This window comes from Calidris pugnax, unplaced genomic scaffold, assembly GCF_001431845.1.
Source record: "Calidris pugnax isolate Ruff unplaced genomic scaffold, ASM143184v1 scaffold134, whole genome shotgun sequence".
Lineage (NCBI taxonomy): Eukaryota > Metazoa > Chordata > Aves > Charadriiformes > Scolopacidae > Calidris > Calidris pugnax.
This window is the reverse complement of record NW_015090873.1, coordinates 939,185-959,235: the sequence shown is the minus strand read 5'-3', so window position 1 is coordinate 959,235 and position 20,051 is coordinate 939,185. Positions and strand designations below refer to the sequence as shown.

Genomic DNA, 20,051 nt, shown 5'->3' with positions numbered 1-20,051 from the left:
CCAGCCGTGTTGTGTCTCACCCAGGGCCCTGCCATCTTCAGGCAGCTTCTCCCAGGCTGAACCAGTCCAAAACACACTGTGGGGCCTCTTACACCCCCTGCTCACCCACCCACCCACCCCCGGCAGCCCCCCTCTTACCCTCCAAGGGGGGAGCTGCAGGGGCTCCACATCTGCGCTCCCATCCCCTCCGCTTCTTGCCGTCGCATCCAAGCCCAAATCTATTCTGCAGAGCCCTGCTTTGTAATGACATCTCCTCGTAGTGCCTTGGAACAGCTTAAATACTTCTACAGGGATGCTCTTGCAGCCCACACAGCTCCAAGGACACCTCAGCACCCCGCTCTGTCCCCCACACGAGCAGGGACATCTTCATACCTCCACCCCTCAGCCTGCAAACTGGGCTTAGTGGGGACAAAAGCGTCTTATCCCAGTACATCCCAGGAGCGTGGGGAGGGGAGAGGCTCCGGGGCGCCTCTGGAAGTGGAAAACCCCGTGTACAAGCCAAACCTTCGCTGCAAATGTGAGCAAGGAGCCAAATATTTTCCTTTTTCTGCACGCACTGCCGAGGGACCGAGGCTTTGTGTTGCTCTTCCCCCAGCTCAGCCACTTTAGATATTTTTTTTTTGAGTCCCCGCGGCGTCAAGCTGTGGTTCATTTAATTTCTGAAGATAACCCGTGGAGCTGGTGTTATCCCCAGTGACTCCAGCTGAAATTCTCCCAGAAGGAGAAGGAGGATCCATCCTTTCGCGGTGACCATTGTTGTCTCCAGAGGTGACCAGGAGCTTCTCAGAGTGTCCACAGCCGTCCCACGCCTTCCCCAGACCTGTGGAGAGAAGCCCAGCCGTGTTGTGTCTCACCCAGGGCCCTGCCATCTTCAGGCAGCTTCTCCCAGGCTGAACCAGTCCAAAACACACTGTGGGGCCTCTTACACCCCCTGCTCACCCACCCACCCACCCCCGGCAGCCCCCCTCTTACCCTCCAAGGGGGGAGCTGCAGGGGCTCCACATCTGCGCTCGCATCCCCTCCGCTTCTTGCCGTCGCATCCAAGCCCAAATCTATTCTGCAGAGCCCTGCTCTGTAATGACATCTCCTCCTAGCGCCTTGGAACTGCTTAAATACTTCTACAGGGATGTTCTTGCAGCCCACACAGCTCCAAGGACACCTCAGCACCCCGCTCTGTCCTGCACACGAGCAGGGACATCTTCATACCTCCACCCCTCAGCCTGCAAACTGGGCTTAGTGGGGACAAAAGCGTCTTATCCCAGTACATCCCAGGAGCGTGGGGAGGGGAGAGGCTCCGGGGCGCCTCTGGAAGTGGAAAACCCCGTGTACAAGCCAAACCTTCGCTGCAAATGTGAGCAAGGAGCCAAATATTTTCCTTTTTCTGCACGCACTGCCGAGGGACCGAGGCTTTGTGTTGCTCTTCCCCCAGCTCAGCCACTTTAGATATTTTTTTTTTGAGTCCCCGCGGCGTCAAGCTGTGGTTCATTTAATTTCTGAAGATAACCCATGGAGCTGGTGTTATCCCCAGTGACTCCAGCTGAAATTCCAGGTGCTTTATTTTATGCACCCAAAATTTATGAACCTGGAGGTGGGGGGGGAATGTTGCCGCAGCCTCTCGGTGCCTCAGTTAGCTTCTCAGAGTGTCCACAGCCGTCCCACGCCTTCCCCAGACCTGTGGAGAGAAGCCCAGCCGTGTTGTGTCTCACCCAGGGCCCTGCCATCTTCAGGCAGCTTCTCCCAGGCTGAACCAGTCCAAAACACACTGTGGGGCCTCTTACACCCCCTGCTCACCCACCCACCCACCCCCGGCAGCCCCCCTCTTACCCTCCAAGGGGGGAGCTGCAGGGGCTCCACATCTGCGCTCGCATCCCCTCCGCTTCTTGCCGTCGCATCCAAGCCCAAATCTATTCTGCAGAGCCCTGCTCTGTAATGACATCTCCTCCTAGCGCCTTGGAACTGCTTAAATACTTCTACAGGGATGTTCTTGCAGCCCACACAGCTCCAAGGACACCTCAGCACCCCGCTCTGTCCTGCACACGAGCAGGGACATCTTCATACCTCCACCCCTCAGCCTGCAAACTGGGCTTAGTGGGGACAAAAGCGTCTTATCCCAGTACATCCCAGGAGCGTGGGGAGGGGAGAGGCTCCGGGGCGCCTCTGGAAGTGGAAAACCCCGTGTACAAGCCAAACCTTCGCTGCAAATGTGAGCAAGGAGCCAAATATTTTCCTTTTTCTGCACGCACTGCCGAGGGACCGAGGCTTTGTGTTGCTCTTCCCCCAGCTCAGCCACTTTAGATATTTTTTTTTTGAGTCCCCGCGGCGTCAAGCTGTGGTTCATTTAATTTCTGAAGATAACCCGTGGAGCTGGTGTTATCCCCAGTGACTCCAGCTGAAATTCCAGGTGCTTTATTTTATGCACCCAAAATTAATGAACCTGGAGATGGGGGGGAATGTTGCCTCAGCCTCTCGGTGCCTCAGTTTACCCATAAAACGAGGCTGACAAAGAGCAGCCAGTGGCAAGAACACCCTGTTATTATTTGTAAGTGGTTTTAAACATCCCCTCCGAGCCCAGGGAATGTGGGACTGGGAAATACTTTGATTATGGCTCAGCAAATCCCAGCCAAGCAAAAATAACAAGCAACACATGAGCGGTGTTTTGTGGGCTTACGGCAGGGCCGTGAACTCGCAGCCAGACAATAACCAGGAAAAATTAATCCAGGCTGAAAGCCTGTTTCCCACTCGGTGGCTATTTTGGGAGCTGGCTGGGGCTTGTTTGGGATGGGATGGGTCCCTCTTTGCCTGGGACACGCGATGCTGGGAAAGGGGGGGGTTCAAGTGGCTGGATCCTGGTGGCAGGAGGGGTTCAGCATCGCTTGTGTCCCCTCTCTGGCAGGGGTTGGGGGGGACAGAGCCACAGGAGATCAAACAGCCCCTTGTGAGCAAAGGATCTTTCCCCCCCAAACCTTCCCTCTCCCCCGTCCCTGTAACCCTGCCCCAAACCCATCAGCTGGGACAAGGGAAGGGAGAAGTGGGACACGGGGAGCCACGTCCCCACCGATGGTTTCCAGCCCACAGCCTCTGCGCCTTCAGCTGCCCATCAATTAACTTCCTCCTCGCCCTCAATCACAGCCGCTCTTAATTACGCCGCCTTAATAACGAGCAAAATTACATAACCACTAGCTGCCACGAAGGGGAAAAAAACTTAGCAGGCTTGGTTCAGAGTGGGGTTTTTTTAGCTCCTACCTACAAAAGCTATAAAAACCCCCGTTAAGGAGAGAGAGCCTCATCCCCTCGCCGCAGAGCCGCCAGCTGAGCTGCGGTCTGGGGGGGGGCGAGGGGAGGGCTTGTCAGATGAGGGTTAAGGGATTTGCCACTGGTTGGGAAGAAAAAGTGAGAGAGAGAGTTGGAGCTTACCAAAATGTGCCCTGCACCGCCGCCGAGCCGGGCTCTCCGCGAGCCTCCCCGCAGCGGCGGCGGCGAGGTGGCTTATATAGCCCGGCGTGTAGCTCAGGGGATGGCAGCGAGCCACCGGCCGCCAGCAAAACAGAGCGGAGGAGCGAGGAAACCGCAGCCTGAATAATCCCCTGACAAGGTGCCGGTAAACACTGAACCCTCGGAGAAACAACGGCAGCCGCCCGGGGTTGGCAGGTGATGCCGTGGCGTGGCAAGGGCTAGCGGTGGCAGAGGGGACCACGTTTCGGGCACCATGGCACGGTGTGGGCACCATGGCACAGTGTGGGCACCACGGCACGGTGTGGGTACCACATCCTGGTGTGGGTACCATGTCCCGATGTGGGCTCCGCGTCCCAGTGTGGGTACCACATCCCGGTGTGGGCACCACGTCCCCATGCGGGTACCATGTCCCAGTGTGGGCACCACATCCCGCTGTGGGTACCACGTCCCTTTGTGGGTACCACGTCCCGATGTGGGCACCGCATCCCGGTGTGGGTACTGCATCCCGGTGTGGGTACTGCATCCTGGTGTAGGCACCACATTCCGGAGTGGGTACCATGTCCCAGTGTGGGCACTGCATCCCGATGTGGGTACCACATTCTGGTGTGGGTACCACGTCCTGATGTGGGCACCACGTCCCAGTGTGGGTACCAAATCCTGATGTGGGTACCGCATCCCGATGTGGGCACCACATCCCAGTGTGGGTACCACGTCCCGGTGTGGGTACCATGTCCCGGTGTGGGTACCACATCCCGGAGTGGGCACCACATCCCGGTGTGGGTACCGCATCCCGGAGTGGGCACCACGTCCCAGTGTGGGTACCACATCCCGGAGTGGGCACCACGTCCCGGTGTGGGCACCACGTCCCAATGTGGGCTCCACATCCTGCTGTGGGTACCACGTCCCAGTGTGGGTACCGCATCCCAGTGTGGGTACCGCATCCTGGTGTGGGTACCACATCCCGATATGGGCAGCACATCCCAGCACAGCACCATGGCTGTTAGGGGTTCACCCTGGGTCCAGATCCCACCTAGGTGCTGCTGAGTGTTGCAGATGGAGATACAGAGGACGTGCTTGTGGTGCAGTGAGTTTTGGGAAAGCTTTTGGGTTTTTTATCTCTCGCCAGGTCTGGGACAAACACGGTGCCCACCCGGCGCTGCCTGTGGGGTTTAGCCCTGGAACAGGCTGCCCAGGGAGGGTGTGGAGTCCCCTTCTCTGGAGATTTTCAAGCCCTGCCTGGATGTTGTCCTGAGTAACATGCTCTGACAAGCTCTAGGCAATCCTGCTTCAGCAGGGGAGTTGGACTAGATGATCTCTATGGTCCCTTCCAACTCTAAAAATTCAGTGAAATTCAGTGAAATTCAGTTCCCATATTTCTCAGGCGTGGGGCTTGGCTCGGCTGGGCACGGTCCCCGTGCTGCCTGCGCTCCCTGCTCCCTTCTGCCCTCGTGCTGGTGCTGGAAGGGGTCAAATGAGGATGCTGCAGGGATGTGAGGACACGGGACGGGGCTAGATGTGTGCTTTGGACACCCAGGGTAGCGCAGAGCTGCTGAGGCGGGGCACATCTTGCAAATAAATGTGACTACATCCCACTTGAGCCGTGGGGAGATCTAGTAAAGCCTCCTAAAGAGAGATCCCTGCCTGCCCCAGGCTGGCTTTAACCCTCCCAGCTCCATCCTCTTCTGCAGCCGCGTTATTCCCATATGGCTCATAGAAGCTGATCCTGGCTCAGGGCTCCTGCATGTTGCATGAAAGGGCAGCCATGTGTGAGTGAGTTCCACCTACACGTGCAGCCCCCGTGGGCCCCGCTCCATCTGCAGCCGCGTTATTCCCATATGGCTCATGGAAGCTGGTCCTGGCTCAGGGCTCCTGTGTGTTGTATGAAGCAGGCAGCCGTGTGTGAGTGAGTTCCACCTACATGTGCAGCCCCCGTGGGCCCTGCTCCGTGGGGCAGGAGCCATCCTGGAGGGACGGGATGGGATCAGGGAGCGGGATGTGCCAGTGATGTCCTGGGCTGCCTCTTAGTAATCCTTGCCGGCCCCGCTGCCAGAGGGAGCGGTGCAAGAGGGACATCCATCAAGGTGTCACATAAAAAAACCCTTGGCGGTGGCCTCCACCGGCTCCTGTTGGTGTTTACTACTCGGGAAAAGGAAAAAACACCTGAGATGTGCCCAAAACTGGCAGAATATTTATCCGGTGGGCAAGGAGCGCCCGGTGAGCTGGGGGCCCTGACCTGCAAGATCAACACGGCACTCGGCCACGTTTCCCTGCTGTGACGAGGACAAGATGTAGGAAAGGTGCTGAGACCATGAGTAAGGAATTGATGTTCTCGGGATGGCACCTACCTCCCACCACGGCTGTCCCAGCCCTGGCACAGCACCAATGCCTCAGCAGGTGGCCCTGGTCCCGCCGGCTGCTTGGCACGTGGTGGCATCAACATCCACCGGTTGCCCTGCAGGGGACATAAATGTGTTTTTCTGCAGAAAGCAGAAGATATTTTTCATTATGTTACGGAAACCAAGAGTTAGCACTGGCCCCGTGCAGCCGCAGGTGTTTCTGTGTGGGATTTTTGCTGCCTCCTGAGCATAGATATCTCCTCCCCAGCGTGGTTTCTGCGAGGCCAGCTCAGGAGACGCGTGTGTGGCTTCAGGAGGGGGTTTGGGACACGTGAGTTCATGCAAAAATCAAATCTCTAGAACAGTCTGGTTGCGCAATCTCGCTTGGCTTGGCCATCCCTGGCTGCAGCTCCGGCGTGTGGCCAACGTTGGATGGAGCAGCACGAGCAGTGTCCCAGATGTTTCCAGCCCTGAGCACCACCGGCTGCACCGCGGCGCCGGGAGATGCTCAGCTGCTTTCCATCCACCCGAGGTGGATGATGCCCCAAACTGTGGGGCAGAGGGGACAAGCAGGGTGCTGCCCCATGCCCAGGGTGGTTGCTCTGCAGAGCTGTAGCACCCTTACCTGGGTGGGGAAGGATGCAACCCAGGCCAAACTGCTCTTATCTCTCTGGCTGCGGGTTCAGGTGTCCAAGGCTGGTGTTTCCCAACCAAAGCATCAGTGGGGCAGAGCCACAGCCCCACAGATGCACAGATTCACCTCCTGGATTAACCCCCAGGGGCCCTGCCTGGCTCTCATGGGATTTTTCCATAATTTCATCACCGATGTGTAATTACATGGCCATAATATATTTATGCAAATGCTGCTGTGCTTAATGCTCCCCCCCAGCCAGCGCCAAGGACAGGGCAGTGATAACTGATGGTGCAAGAGCATCTCCCTCTCCACGCTTCTCCATGGTTGTCTCCATCACTCTTCTCGTGTCCCTCTAATAAATGCAAGGGGAAACAGGCTACTGCTGCTCATCCCAGTTATTCCTACCTCCCAACACGGCATCAGCAGGGTGACCATCACCAAAAGCCAACTGCACTGCCCCAGGAGAGGGGTGTGGATGGTGGGTCTGCTCTTAGGGCTGCGTGTGGGATTTCCAGGCTGTGAGGACAGTGAAATGCTCTGTGGGATCCACGAAATACTCTGTGGGATCCATGAAATGCTCTGTGGGATCCACAAAATACTCTGTGGGATCCATGAAATACTCTGTGGGATCCATGAAACACCCTTTGGGGCCGAGGCCGTGCTCAGGTCCGCGCCGGCTGCTCCCGTCCTCCCTCCCCGCACCCTCTTCTCTCCACCGAAGGGAGCTGACGGTTATTTTCCCCTGCTGCGTGCTTCTGGTCTCTCTCCTGTTTACGGAGATGGGAGTTAAAATAACTGATTGATGACTTTGTTCCATCCCAAACACTTTGGGGAAGTTTGCTTGGTTTAGGAGGGCGAGCTAGGAGCTGGGATTTCATTAAGCACTTGGCTCCCGGCTCTTCTCCAGCCATGCTCCAGGGGTGGCTGATGTTGTTTTTTAAATCCTGTTTTTTTTTTTTATCCCAGGAGCCGGCCCGACGATTTCCATGGTTTGCAGGAGAACTTGGAGATGTGGTGGGTCCCCAGGGTTCGCTCTGAGCTCTCAACCACCAGCAAACCTCGCGGCCACCGCAATATTGTTTCACTTAAGCCCTCCTCCACCGCTTCATCAGCACAAAAATTACACTCCAGCTGCCTAAAAGCTTTGGAAAAGAGCCCAAAAAATGAACTACTGGAGTTTGTTTTGATTGTGGGGCTGAGGATTTACAGGCTGTGGCTGGGAGAAAAGGAGCGAGCGGATCTTTTCCCCCTGGAAGGATTTGCTTGGGAGCTAAAGCCTCCACCGCGGCTCAGCTCCACGTCCATCATTTATGGAGCAGACACAAAAAGCACCGCAGAGGGGGGCACGCCGTGAACGCCAGGAGCCAGGGAAAGACTGATTTTAGGTCTGGGATGCCTTTTGGAGGGGTGAAAGTGGGAGGCAAGCAGCTGTGACTGTGCTCCTTGTGGGGTGAGGGCACGGGGTGAGTCCCCAGCTGCCTGCTGGCACAGGCACAACAGGATTGGCCCCCCTGGCGTGTAAAACCGGGGGTGTCCCCCGCTCTGTCATCCCATCTGTCAAGGAAAAGGGCTTTTCCTAGGGCTTTTGCAGGGCACAGCTGTTATCTGAGTGCCCAGGGAGTGTTAAGTGCATCCCTGCTGGGTGCGTGCAGCCCTGCCCCCAGACCCACGGCGCCTGGAGAGGGGTTTGCTGGTCCCTGCCATATCCTGGACCACCGAAGGATCCTGCTGGCATTTCCCTCCTGGATGCCGTGTCCATCACTACCATCTCTCCTTCCCCAGCACAGCTCAGAAGAGCAGAGACGGGAGATGCTACGAGAGTACCAGAAGCGTCTCAATAGCAAATCCCTTTTTAATTATATTGCTGAGCTGGGGAAATTAAGATAAGCATTCTGTCTCACTTAAAAACTCCCTGCGAGATGGAAAAGGCTGTTATTTTTGAGCCCTCCAGGAGAAATGCACGTCCCAGCCTCTCCCTGCAATACCTCCAGGGCAGCATCACGGTACCGCATCAATCTTTGCCAGGAACATCTGCCGGCAGATGCGGGCGAGCAGCAGGGCCTGAGTTATTGCACAACCTCAGGTGGGTGATGGAAACACCGTCGCAGGATGCGAACGGGGGTGATGGGAACACGGTGAGGTCTGATCCAGGGCAGCACCTCAACGGGGACATTTAAACCACGGAGGAAGAGCAGGAGCAGAGCTCCCAACCCACAGCCCGCCGGCTGTTTGCTTTAGCTCTGGACAAGCTCCGGTGGACAAAGACCGTCCTGTGTCAAAGCACATGTTGCTTTGGGCAATTAATTGCTCCTGAAGAAATACTTAATTTATTGCTCTAATTTACGGGCATTAGCCTTGGGCTGGGACGTGCTCTGGGCTGTGCACCCGTTCTGGCAGGGAGGGCAGCCTCCCACCCATGGGGTGACAGTCCCTGGTCTCATCTGTGCCTTTTCCTCCTCAATTAGTTCTTGCTATAAACCATGTCAAGGTGGACAGGTTTGCACCTGATTTACACCAGCAAAGCCCTGGCTGGTTTTTCCGAAAAAAAAATTAAAAAAAATTTAAAAAATAGCAAAATCCTGCATGTTCTGCCAGTGTGCTGGGGAGGGCTTGGGTCTTCTGGCCCGCTGTGGTTTGTGTCCCTCCTGCTCTGCAGGCATTCCTGGCTGGTGTGCACCAGCAGCACGTAGGCTGTGAAAGCCCGACCAGAGGTCTCTGGTGTTGGCAACAAAACTGGAGCATCGGGCTAAAAGTTGCTTTTTAGCGTGCGGGTGAGCCTCGTTGCTTGGGCTGGGCAGAAAACGGGCAAGGGATGGAGCTGGGTGGGTGGCAGGTGCTCCTTGTTGATTTTATTTCAGGTGAATTTATTTCCAGTTAATTAGAGCAAGGGGGAGTTGAGCCTGGGCTGGGGTGATCAGGGCTGATTGGAGCCTATCAGCTCCAAAAGAGTTTGCTGGTGGAAGAGAGCATGGAAATGTCTCCCCTTCCTGCTGCCTCTGCTCATGGGGTTGAGCAGAGCTGTGAAATATCTCACCACCTCCCACATTGTGCCAAAGGTATGCTCAGAAAAGCTGGTTTCTGCCCAGCTAATTCTCCTTGGTGGTTCTGGGATTCTCCTTGGACCAGTTGTGGCTGCACCAGCTTTTGCCAGGGGGTAAATGTGTGTTTACGGGCAGCTCGGGCAGAGAAGTTTGGTGGTGGCCAAGCACTGCCCAAGGGAAGAGCTGGCCACATCCTGGTGCAAGCACCTTGGATGGGCTGAGGTGAAAACTCCTGGGAACGGGCTGGGAAGGCAGCACAGGAGATAAGCTCTTCCCAGGAGAGACCCTCCCAGCATCGGATCAAGCTGCTTCCTAGAAATGCTTCCCTGGGACACCAAATCCAGCTGGGGGGAGATGTCAGCACCAATGCTTATCCCAAGGGACAACAGGGTCCTGCAGTCCCAGGGCTTGTCTCGGAGCAAGTTTCTTGCAGGAGGGTAAAATCAGGGTGGGGAAGTAGAAATTATATTCCTCTCGTTCATTTAATTCAGTTTTAATGGCATCTCTCCCCTGATTCTTCCCTAAAATTGGTTGTGTCCCCACATAAAGCTCACCCAAGGGTGGTTTTAAGCCTTTATAACTGCTTGGAGATATGAAACACGGGGGAAAGAGGTGTTGGGGGAGGTTTTCCCTGCTTCTCTCTCCTGCAATCCCTGGGTAGCTCTGCCAAAGGTCCTGCAGCTCTCCCCACATCTCGTCTTTCCCACAGCAAATGGGAGGAAGCCAGCCATCAAATCTGGCCCATGTTTGGGAAGGAGCATCCAAAGGGAGCACTGAAACATGGCCTTGGGGCACACAATCCCATTTGGAAGCACAGAGAGAGGAGGATATTTGATGTTTGGAGCAACGCGCTGGGCAGGTCCCACAGGGAGTGAAAAAGAAAAAAGCAGAGGATAAAAGAGGGCACGGAAGGCAAAGACAAGGAGAACAACTAAAACCCATCCAAAAATAAGGGCAAAATTCTTCGCTTCCATGGATTAGTCACAATAAAAACATCGGCATTTCATAATTTCTTCCAGTTTAAGAAAAATACCCAGTTAGGGCACTGAAAGCCCTGGCTGGGTCAGTGCCTGCCGGAGCTGAAGGGGACCCATGGCCCCTCCATCGACCCCGTGGGTGATTTTCCTGGTTTATTGAGGACAGGAGCACCAGGGGACAGGGATGCTGAGGGAGACTTCCTAAATAAATTCCCTGGGCTGGGGTTTCCAGGCTGGGAAAGGGAGCAAAGCTGCTGGGGGAAAGATGCACCACGAGTGGAGCAGCGACGCACGCATCCAGGTTTTATCACTTGGTGGTGAGGAGATGGGGCTTGGCACCAAAGCCCACCATGTTTTCTTGACCTTGACCTCAGGGTTTGGTCTAGGGTGATAAATTCACCCTTCTCTCTTGTCTAGTTTAGAGACAGGGAAAGGGAATTTTGCTCTGGTCCAGCCATTCTGGTGAAAGATGGAGGAAAGATCCCAAGAGCTGCTGCTCCACATGGGAAGATGTAAATTTGGGGAACCTTTGGGAATGATGCTCTGGACATCTGGGCTCCCCTGCCAGTGGGGTCCTTGTCCTTTTACCCATCCTGGCTGGGTGGGTGACTTGGAGATGATGTGCTGGGCTCAGCAACACCAGGAGCATCAGTCAGGGTATGAAAAGATGGAAAACGCAGCAGGTTTGAGCACTGGGTGCACGTTTTCTCAGTTGTCTGATGGCCCAACAACCCCTGGAGAAGGGCTTTTACTGGTGAGGGCTCCAGTGAGGCTCCGATATTACAAAGCCAAATCAGAAACAGAGCGTTATTTCATCGAGAAACAATACAAAGACACAGTTTGCCAAAATATTGAGCCCGGTGGGCAGGAGAGTTCCCTCCCTTTACTTTAAACAAGGACTTTTAGGAGGTGGGCTGAGATGACCCAGATTATCCCCCACCAGGGAGAGCAATTATCGTCCCTCTTGGCAGGCTCGGCCGGGTGAGCAGGCAGAATGAGGTGCTGGTTTCTCCCCGGTGAGCGCTGAGCTTCGGTCCTCTGCCTTTTGCTCAAAGATTTGGGGGAATTTCGGGTGATTCCCGCTGACGGCTGATGCCCAAGGTCAGCTCTGCAGCACAGAGCCGGAGGCAGCACCGCGGTGGGTGCTGGTTTTTAATGAGAAGGGTGAAAACTGGGAGCTTCACAACCGCTTGCCTTGTGAACTTTGGGTAAGAAGAGAAGCCGTTCCAGAGGTGAGCTCATTTCTAACCCCGGGAAATGACTTCATGGACGCTGGTATTTACTCACAAAAACACTGCATGTCAGATGTCCCTGACTAGACTTTCTGTTTCGAGTCCAGTATGAGACAAAAATTTCCTTGGATGAGCTGCTCCTGAGACAATTCAAGGTTTGGAGGAGAAGAAGAACTGGAGGGGGGAGAGAAAAAAAAATAATCAGCATTAAAAACTCTGAAATACTGAGGTTTTTCTGAGCAAAGGGGAATTTTTGGACAGTCAGCCCGGCAGAAACACCTGCCTGGGGTGATGGTGCTGGGGGCGAGGGTGCAAGTGGTGGGTGGGTGCTGCTTTGGGATGGCTCTGCTCCAAGAAGAAGAGCCATCGTTACCCGCCCTGTAATGCCCAGCAGCAGGAGTTCCTCTCAGAGGTGAAAAGACAAATTTTTCCTCTCTTTTGTGAAGCCAAGGCGGCGGCAGTGATTTATTAGGATAAACAGCAGCACGAGGTTAATGGAAATTGTATCCCGTGCTGCTTTCCCTGCATGAGATCCCCATTTATACGGGATGTCCGATGGAAAAACACAGTGCTCCTGTTCCTGCTCAAGGTCAGCTCGTGCCAAAAATTGCCACTGGGGCTGTGCTACCTGATGTGGCTTTCTATTTGTTTCCTCCAGCATCCTGGGGTGATCCATATGGATTTGGGGAGGAAAAAGCCCGTTTTAGGGAGCTTGGAGATGCTCTGGCTCCCTGTGACCAAGCGTTGAGCTGCAGCTCCAGGGATGTACCGGGGCAGCATCCCAAAAGGAGGGGATTTCGGAAAGAGCGGAGCCGGGGTGTATGGAAACAAGCCCTGCCTGCCAGCCCTGTTTCCTAATCCTGGGGACCAAAAAACTCTGATTGTTAAACCAGCGCTCAGAGATTCAGCTGAAGGCTGCTGAGCAGACAACATCCAGGCTGACCTTTGAGGAGACAAGCGAAAAAAAAAAAAAAAAGAAAAAAAAAAAAAGAAAATAGAAAACACAAGGGGGTTACTGTGCAAACGCCGGAGAAAAATAGTCATTTTAATAAGGGACCCCACCCTTAAAAGAAGACTTATTGCTAATGCATGCCCAGGACATTTCTGCGTGATGGCATGCTAAAAAAATCCTCTCTGAAGAGGGACCAAAGGCTTTGTTGTGGCATTAGCAAGACTTACAGTTCCTAAGAAATATCCTGTCCCTCTCTTGCATCATACAGTCGGGGATGGAGAGGACATTTCTAGACAAAAAGGCAGCCAGCCGGGAAGGAGGACAAACAGGGAATACATTCCTGACTCGCTATTTAATTGCTTTCGTGCAGGTGCAAACAGCTAAACGAAAGGGAAAATAAGGATGAGTATGTGGGGCCGAATTAATCTCGGGTTTAAGCAGGAGGTTAATGCAAGGAGGAGGCGATAAATGAGTTTCCACCCAACTTCTTTGTGGTTTCTGTGCTTTTTTCACCCCCCAGGGACCACTCTTTTTCCTGTGGCACCAGTGGGCAATGCCCCTGCCAGGCACGGAGGTGATGGTGATGGTCCCCTTCTGCGTGGCAGAGGTGGCTGGTGCTCGTTGCCCACTGGCAATGCTGGGAGTGGGTCTGTTTTCCTCCTTCCCCTTGGACATCAAACATTTTGGATGCATAATTTTCCCTCCATGGCTCTGAGCAGAGAGTTCTTCCCAGCCTGGTCCCTTTGGGTGGTTCAATGCAGATGTGATGGAGGGTTTGGGGGGACTCCAATGGCCAGTGATGCCCCAAGGGTTGGGGTGGTCCAGCATCTGCAGCATCTCCTGAGTCTCAGGAGCTGGTCTCTCTGCCGCACAATTTGACTCTTAAACCCACAAAGGGGAAAAAGTCCTCCTTTTTTTTTTTTTTTGCTGTTCCCAGGAGCATTCCTACAAGCGGAACAGCCTCAGAGATGGTCCAACCCCCGCTTCGACCTCAGGCATTTCCTCCCCAAAAAATAAGTGGGAATAGGTTTAACAACGGAAAAATCTTCCATCCCAGAAAAGGAACCTTTTCCTCTCAGGGAACAAGGCAGAGCCACTGCCGTCAGGCTGGGACCTGCGGTCACCCTGTACACTGTGTACTTCTTAATTTAATAGACTGGGAGACACGAAGGTCTGTTTGCATGTAATTAAAGTCCCTGCCATGCCCTGGGGGTTGTGTTTGCCAGCGCTGACCCCATGGGGACTTGGGGCTGGCCCTCGGTCATCCCCACAGCTCTTCTACTTGTGCTGGCCGGAGGAGCAGGGTGTCCTCAGTTTCCCTCCCTGCCCTTGCATCACACAGCCCATTTTTTAAGCCTTTTTGAGCTCTTTGTCCCCCCAAGGGTCTCACGCTGCCCGTCGAGCTCTCACCGCATTATGCTGAAAGAAATGCAAAAAAGAATAAGGTGAGAACTGATAGAGCGCAGGAAAAAAAAATATGTATTCATTAAAATGGCAAAATGACCCAAGTTTCTCCTTATTAATTACCTCCTTGCAGCATTTTCAGTCCAGGCACGTACCTGTGCTCATCTGTGATGCTCCCATGGACCTGAGTGGTCCAGGAGCATCGCTGGGGGGGGTGTGTGTGTGTGTCTGTGTGTGCTGCGAAGTCTCCCGGTTGTCTGAGCAACGGGATGCTCATCACTAACTCCAGGGATAATTAACTCATTTTCCTGTATTTATAGAAAACTGATGCAGGGATGGTTGGCACTTCTCCCTGATGGGGCCACATTTGGCCACAGCATCTTGAATTTTGGCCGTTTCTTGCGGTACGGCGGCTTTGTCATCATCCCCCGCCGCCTGCTCATTAAGCCTGAAATCGGGCAGCTCGTTAAGCCCGCAAGGGCAGGGGTGCCAGCCCCCTCCTGGGGGTGAAACACGGGCAGATGCCTGAGCTGGGCTGCCCGTGAGTGCCCACCTCCACCTGCCCTGCTCCTGCTTTGCCGGTGCAGGGGATGTCCACATCAGCAGAACCATCTCCAGATGCCTCCAGACGCCTGTGCTAACACCGTAGCTCCTGGCTCGGCCGCTGGCAAAAGGGAATTTTTTCTACTTCAAGGGATTTCTCACCAGGATGTGATGCAAAGACACGCTGGAGCATCCTGACTCGGCGCTGTGGAGGTGGGAGACCCCCGGGGGGCAAAACAAGGAGCATCTTTTCTTGGCATCAGGGCATGCGTACACCAGGTATGTTCCTGTCAGATGGGACAAATCCAGACCTCCATGTGGGTTCTTCTTGTTTCTCCCAGACAGCCAGCAAGCAGCTCGGGACTTTTAAACCACTCTCTTCTTTTCGATGCTTGCTGCTTGGGTTGGTTTTTGGGGAGGGAGGGGGGTGAAGGAACAAAGGGGGTCGCTCTCAGAGGCTGGGGGTGCGGGTGGTGGGGCTGGAGGGGGGCTGTTTGCTGTGAGGTGTCGGGCACCTCCAGCCCCTCCAGCAGAGCTGGGGAGACAGGTTTGATCTCTGCTGCTTGTGTTATTTGTGCAAAGGTGGGGAAATGTTTTATTTTGGTACCTGCAAAGCAGAAGGGGCTTGAAAGGATAAGGGACATACCTGACCTGCACCTGGGGCTGTCGGCAGTGTCCCCGAGAGCTGGAAGCATTTGCCCTTGAAATGTAAGTTATCCCCAAGTTGATTGTGCTCAGGCAAAAAGGGCAATTAAATCAAACCGTGGGGGACCACAACGCTGCTCATCACCCCCTAGAAACCCCCCATGTGGGTGTTTTTCTACCTTCACCACCTCCTCCTGCTTCACCTCCCAAAGGGACAGAGGTGTTGAGCTGGTGCTACCCAGGTCCTGGGATGATCCAGGCTCCTAAATGCCACCACAATCCTCTCCCGAGAGCTGCTGTCAGTCCCCAGACAGCGTGGGATCCCCCTTCTCCCCTCCTGGCCACCCCCAGGTTTTTCCACCCACGACTGTGGATCCAGTGCTGGAGATGGAGGAGGACCATTTAGGTTCAACACACTGATGGGAAGGGCCATGGGGTTTCCAAAAAGCTGGACCCTGTTTGCAAAGCCCCTTTGGAAGGTCAAGTCCTTGAACCCAGCAGGGCTGCCCCGGCACAGGCTCAGCTGGCTCCGCCGTGACTCATTCCCGACCGGGGGCACTGGCGGGCAGTGGCTTGTCCCGTGGTCCTGGCCACCGCTCCCGCTTCCCAGATGCTCAACTGCCTTTGCAAAGAGCTAAAAATATATATGTCTGGGTGAGCAATCGCTATAGCTACGGGAGGGGTTAGCCAAAGAGGGCAGCTGGGCAGCGTCACCGCGACCGGGAGGTGTGATGGTTTGGCAAAACAGGCAACACAGAGGGGACAGACAGGTTGCTGCTGGTGTCTCCAGTGCAGATCCCACCACACCCCCATTTCTCCCTATATTGGAGCTGCAGGACACTACCCAGCCCCTCAGAGGGGGTTCACTTTGCCGCTTGCATTTCGGCAGGGGATGAGTGACGAGCAGCTCCCCGCATCTCCCCACCGCCCCGTCGCGGAGGAGGACACCAACATCTCGGCCTCTGGCTGCCCTGAGCACTGGGTCGAGCCCCGCTTCACGCAGGCGGCGAGGGTCCGCGTGGTCGTCACGGCCATCTTCTTCTTGCTGGCGGCGGGCAGCAACGCGGCGGTGCTGGGCAGCCTGCTGAGGAAGAGGAGGAAATCCCACGTGAGGCCGCTCATCCTCAGCCTGGCGCTGGCCGACCTGCTGGTGACGGTGGCGGTGATGCCCCTGGACGCGGCCTGGAACGTGACGGTGCAGTGGTATGGAGGGGACATCTCCTGCAAGCTCCTCAACTTCCTCAAGCTCTTCGCCATGTACGCGGCCGCCCTGGTGCTGGTGGTCATCAGCCTGGACCGGCACGCCGCCGTCCTCCATCCCTTCTCCCGCGCTCGCCGCCGCAACGGGCTGCTGCTCTGTGCCGCCTGGGCCAGCAGCGTGCTCCTGGCTTCACCCCAGGTAGGGTTTGGTGGCCTCCCCATGTGGTTTCCCCAGGCCGGGGTGGTTTTGGAGAAGGGCTTCCCCATCCCAGCAGTGCCAGCAAGTCCATCTCAGTCCACAAACTCCACCACCACCAAACTGGCTTTCCCGTGTTGGGTGCTCAGCGTTGCTTTGCACCCTCCTTATAGCACCCGCTCGTTGCTACACCATTAGGGTGTTATGCTGAGGGCTGGGAAAAAATGGTGTCTGCTATTTTTTATTCTTCATGTGCGTTGTTATCTTCTCCTAAAAATGCATCACTGCACCACCGCAAAACATGTTGGAGCAGACCAAGAGGAACCTGAGCAGTTCCCCACCAAACCAACGTTCAGCATAGCCAGCAGATGGGATTTCACAGCCATCAGATCCCTTCCACCCTGGCCATAGCTATGAGTTAGGTGCCCAGAGCCCCTTTCCCAGTCCAGCAGTGGCAGGGAGGTGCCCTCCATGCACAGCCAGGAGCATCTGCAGGACGTGGTGGCCTGTTCCAAAGCCTCCCTGAGTTATTATTTGGTTCTCCATTTCAGCTTTTCCTTTTCCACCTTCACACAGTCCCAGGAGGGAACTTCACCCAGTGCGTTACTCATGGGAGCTTCCGAGCGCACTGGGAGGAAACTGTCTACAACATGTTCACCTTCACCACCCTCTACATCACCCCCCTGAGTGTCATGATTGTTTGCTACATCCGCATCATTTGGGAGATCAGTAAGCAGCTAAAGATCAACAAAGGTAAGCAAGTCCCAGCCCTTTTGTGTCCACCATGACCAAACCTGCTCCAGCCTGGAGGGTTGTGGGGTCTGTCCCAGCACACTTTGAAGGGTAACCCAACTAAGAGGCTTTATTCAAATTTCTTGACCCCCCGCTCCTTGCTGTCTTCTGCTTCTTGTGGGCCATGGACCAGATCATGAGCAGGTCTCCCCTCTCTGGCAGAAGCAGAGTCATGGATGGTTATGTTCTCCTGGCTTTCTCCCATCTCCAGCTATCCTTCTGCTTCTTGTGGGCCATGGACCAGATCATGAGCAGGTCTTCCCTCTCTGGCAGAAGCACAGTCATGGATGGTTGTTTCTCCTGGTTTTCTCCCATCTCCAGCTATTATTTTGGCTCTCCCTGGCAGGTTTGATAAGAAATCAAAACGACCACATCTCGAAGGCACGCATGAAGACTCTCAAGATGACCATAGTGATTGTTGCCACCTTCATCATCTGCTGGACCCCATACTACCTCCTAGGCTTGTGGTACTGGTTCCAGCCAGCCATGATCCAGAAGATGCCGGAGTATGTCAACCACAGCTTCTTTCTCTTTGGCTTGCTGCACACCTGCACCGACCCTGTCATTTATGGACTGTACACCCCCTCCTTTCGGGAGGACGTGCAGTTGTGTCTCAGGGGCATTGAAACAGCCATTACCAGGCACGAGAGACACAAACCCATCTCAGTCTCGGAGAAGAACATCAAGGATGGTGCTGTAACTGGTGGGGTGGCATCAGGGGGCTCCAATGGGACAACTGTCAACACAGTCTGCTGAAGAGATGTACCCACAAGGAGATGGGAGGAACAGCTCTGGGGGTGCTTTGTCCCATAGGATCATTCTGGAGACTGTCATAAGGAGGTTTGCCACCCAACTTTAGTGGGTGAGGGTCTCTGGCCAGAAACTGGGAATGTGCCTCCTGCCTGTACTCAGGGTGAAAAACATTTGGGGGTATTTATGGTCATTCTTCCGTATTCTGGCAGCCCCGTGACAGCTAGAAAACCATCCCTTTTGTACCCTAGGATTCTGGGGTCAAGCATCTGCCACTCTTCCAGCATTGACCCCTGGGAGGAGACACGTCTCCCAAGGTGGCCAATCTGTAAGTGCCCTTTGCACTTAAGCTGGAGTGTGGAGCTGCACAGATGCACAGCGCTACGTGGTGTCACCCTGAGAGGCTGCAAAGGTGCCATCACAGGCCTTTACTCCATTTTCTCCACCTGCTGTAGGAAGGGCTTTCTGGAAATGTTGCCTTTCCCAGCTAAGACCCTTCCTGGTTCTTCCACAGCTGTGTGTGAAGCCCTGGGAAGGATGTAAATCTTTGGGGAATGACTAATGCAGGGGCATTAATCCCTTCGGGGTGTCTCCACGGCGGGGAGGGAGAAGGTGCTGTGGGGATGGAGGGGCTTGGGCAAGAGGGGTATGAAGAACCTCAGTGTGTTGGGATGTGATGGAACAGGGTTTCTTCTCCCTTTTGGACACAGCCCCTGCTGCCTTGTTCTGGAACAGATCCATACGTAGCAGCTCTCTGAGACACAGGACTGACCAGGAGAGAGAGTATTTGGAGTAACCAGAGGGTGACATAACCCAGTCCCTCTTGACTGTCTCTGTCCCCAGCTTCTCTCCAGGGCAGGAGCTGACAGGTCTCAGACCATACACTGGGCTGTCCCCAGCCACCAGCACAGGCTGATGGGAGCAAACTACATGTTTTTTCCTCTCTGTTTTCCCCTCTCTTGTTTATACACATTTTCTTTACCTTAATGGCTTGACCCAACACCAGCACCTTGTCTCTGCCCCAAGCAGGGTGGGGGCAGCCACCCCACAGGTGATGCCTGGGGTGTCCTAATGAGGAAGGTGATGGGAACCACCTGTGGGTGGAGGGGGCCATCAGCATTAATGAGTAGCAGGTGGGTGCTGGTGGTTCTTGGTTGTGTTGGGAGAGCAAGGCAGGCTGCTGGAGGGGATCGGCTGAGCTGTGGTGAGTAAAATGGATTTTTTTGCTTTTTCATCAATGTGCCATAAGTTGCTTGTGAAGGTGGGTGCCTCTTCTCCGGGTGTGGGTTGAAGAGGTGGCTTTATTCAACTGTGTTGTTCCCTTCTGTGGAATTAGAAATAGCGGATTATGTCTTTGTTCGTTCTCTGTCGATTGTTATCAAATGTGTTTTCTGCTTTTGAAGAGACATTTAGTTTTGAGCCAGGTGGGGGGTTGTTTTTTGGTTTTGTGAAATCTTTGGGCAGCTCAGGAGCTCTGGACTTGGCTGTTCCCTGCACATTTCTGTGGTGACTGTAGTTTTGAATGAGCATCTGGACTTTATCAGGATGGAAGAGCTTTGTTTTAAAAACAATTCTTGACTTGCTGTGGTTGTGTGCTTAGGGAAGCTGTCTGCCCCCAAGGAAGCAAATCTCCTCTGGGCACTGAGAGGGCTTTCTCAACCTTGTCTGGAAGAGAGGATGGGTCCCCATCGGTCAGAAAGGATCTGGACTGGTCTCCCAGTGCTTCAGCTGACAAACTATTAAAATTGGAGAGCTGACAAGCGGTGCTTGCAGATTGGCTGAGGTTGGGCAGTGAGGATACGTGAAGCCACGATGCTCAGGGTGATGCCAAGCTGTGGAGGGGTGTCGAGCACTTGCCTTTCCCCATACTAAGTATCATTCATGCTAAACATGCTG

General features: G+C 54.6%; 1 protein-coding gene across 1 annotated transcript; it reads left to right on the top strand.

Moving 5' to 3' along the window:
• The first annotated feature begins 14,605 nt into the window (after nt 1–14,605).
• On the top strand, nt 14,606–19,788 carry LOC106890344 (gonadotropin-releasing hormone II receptor-like). The gene is made up of 4 exons (XM_014946100.1): nt 14,606–14,851; nt 16,107–16,616; nt 17,165–17,366; nt 17,752–19,788. Exons 2-4 carry the CDS (start codon nt 16,110–16,112, stop codon nt 18,159–18,161), a joined length of 1,119 nt encoding a protein of 372 aa, XP_014801586.1. The 5' UTR covers nt 14,606–14,851; nt 16,107–16,109; the 3' UTR covers nt 18,162–19,788.
• Nucleotides 19,789–20,051: the final 263 nt, after the last annotated feature.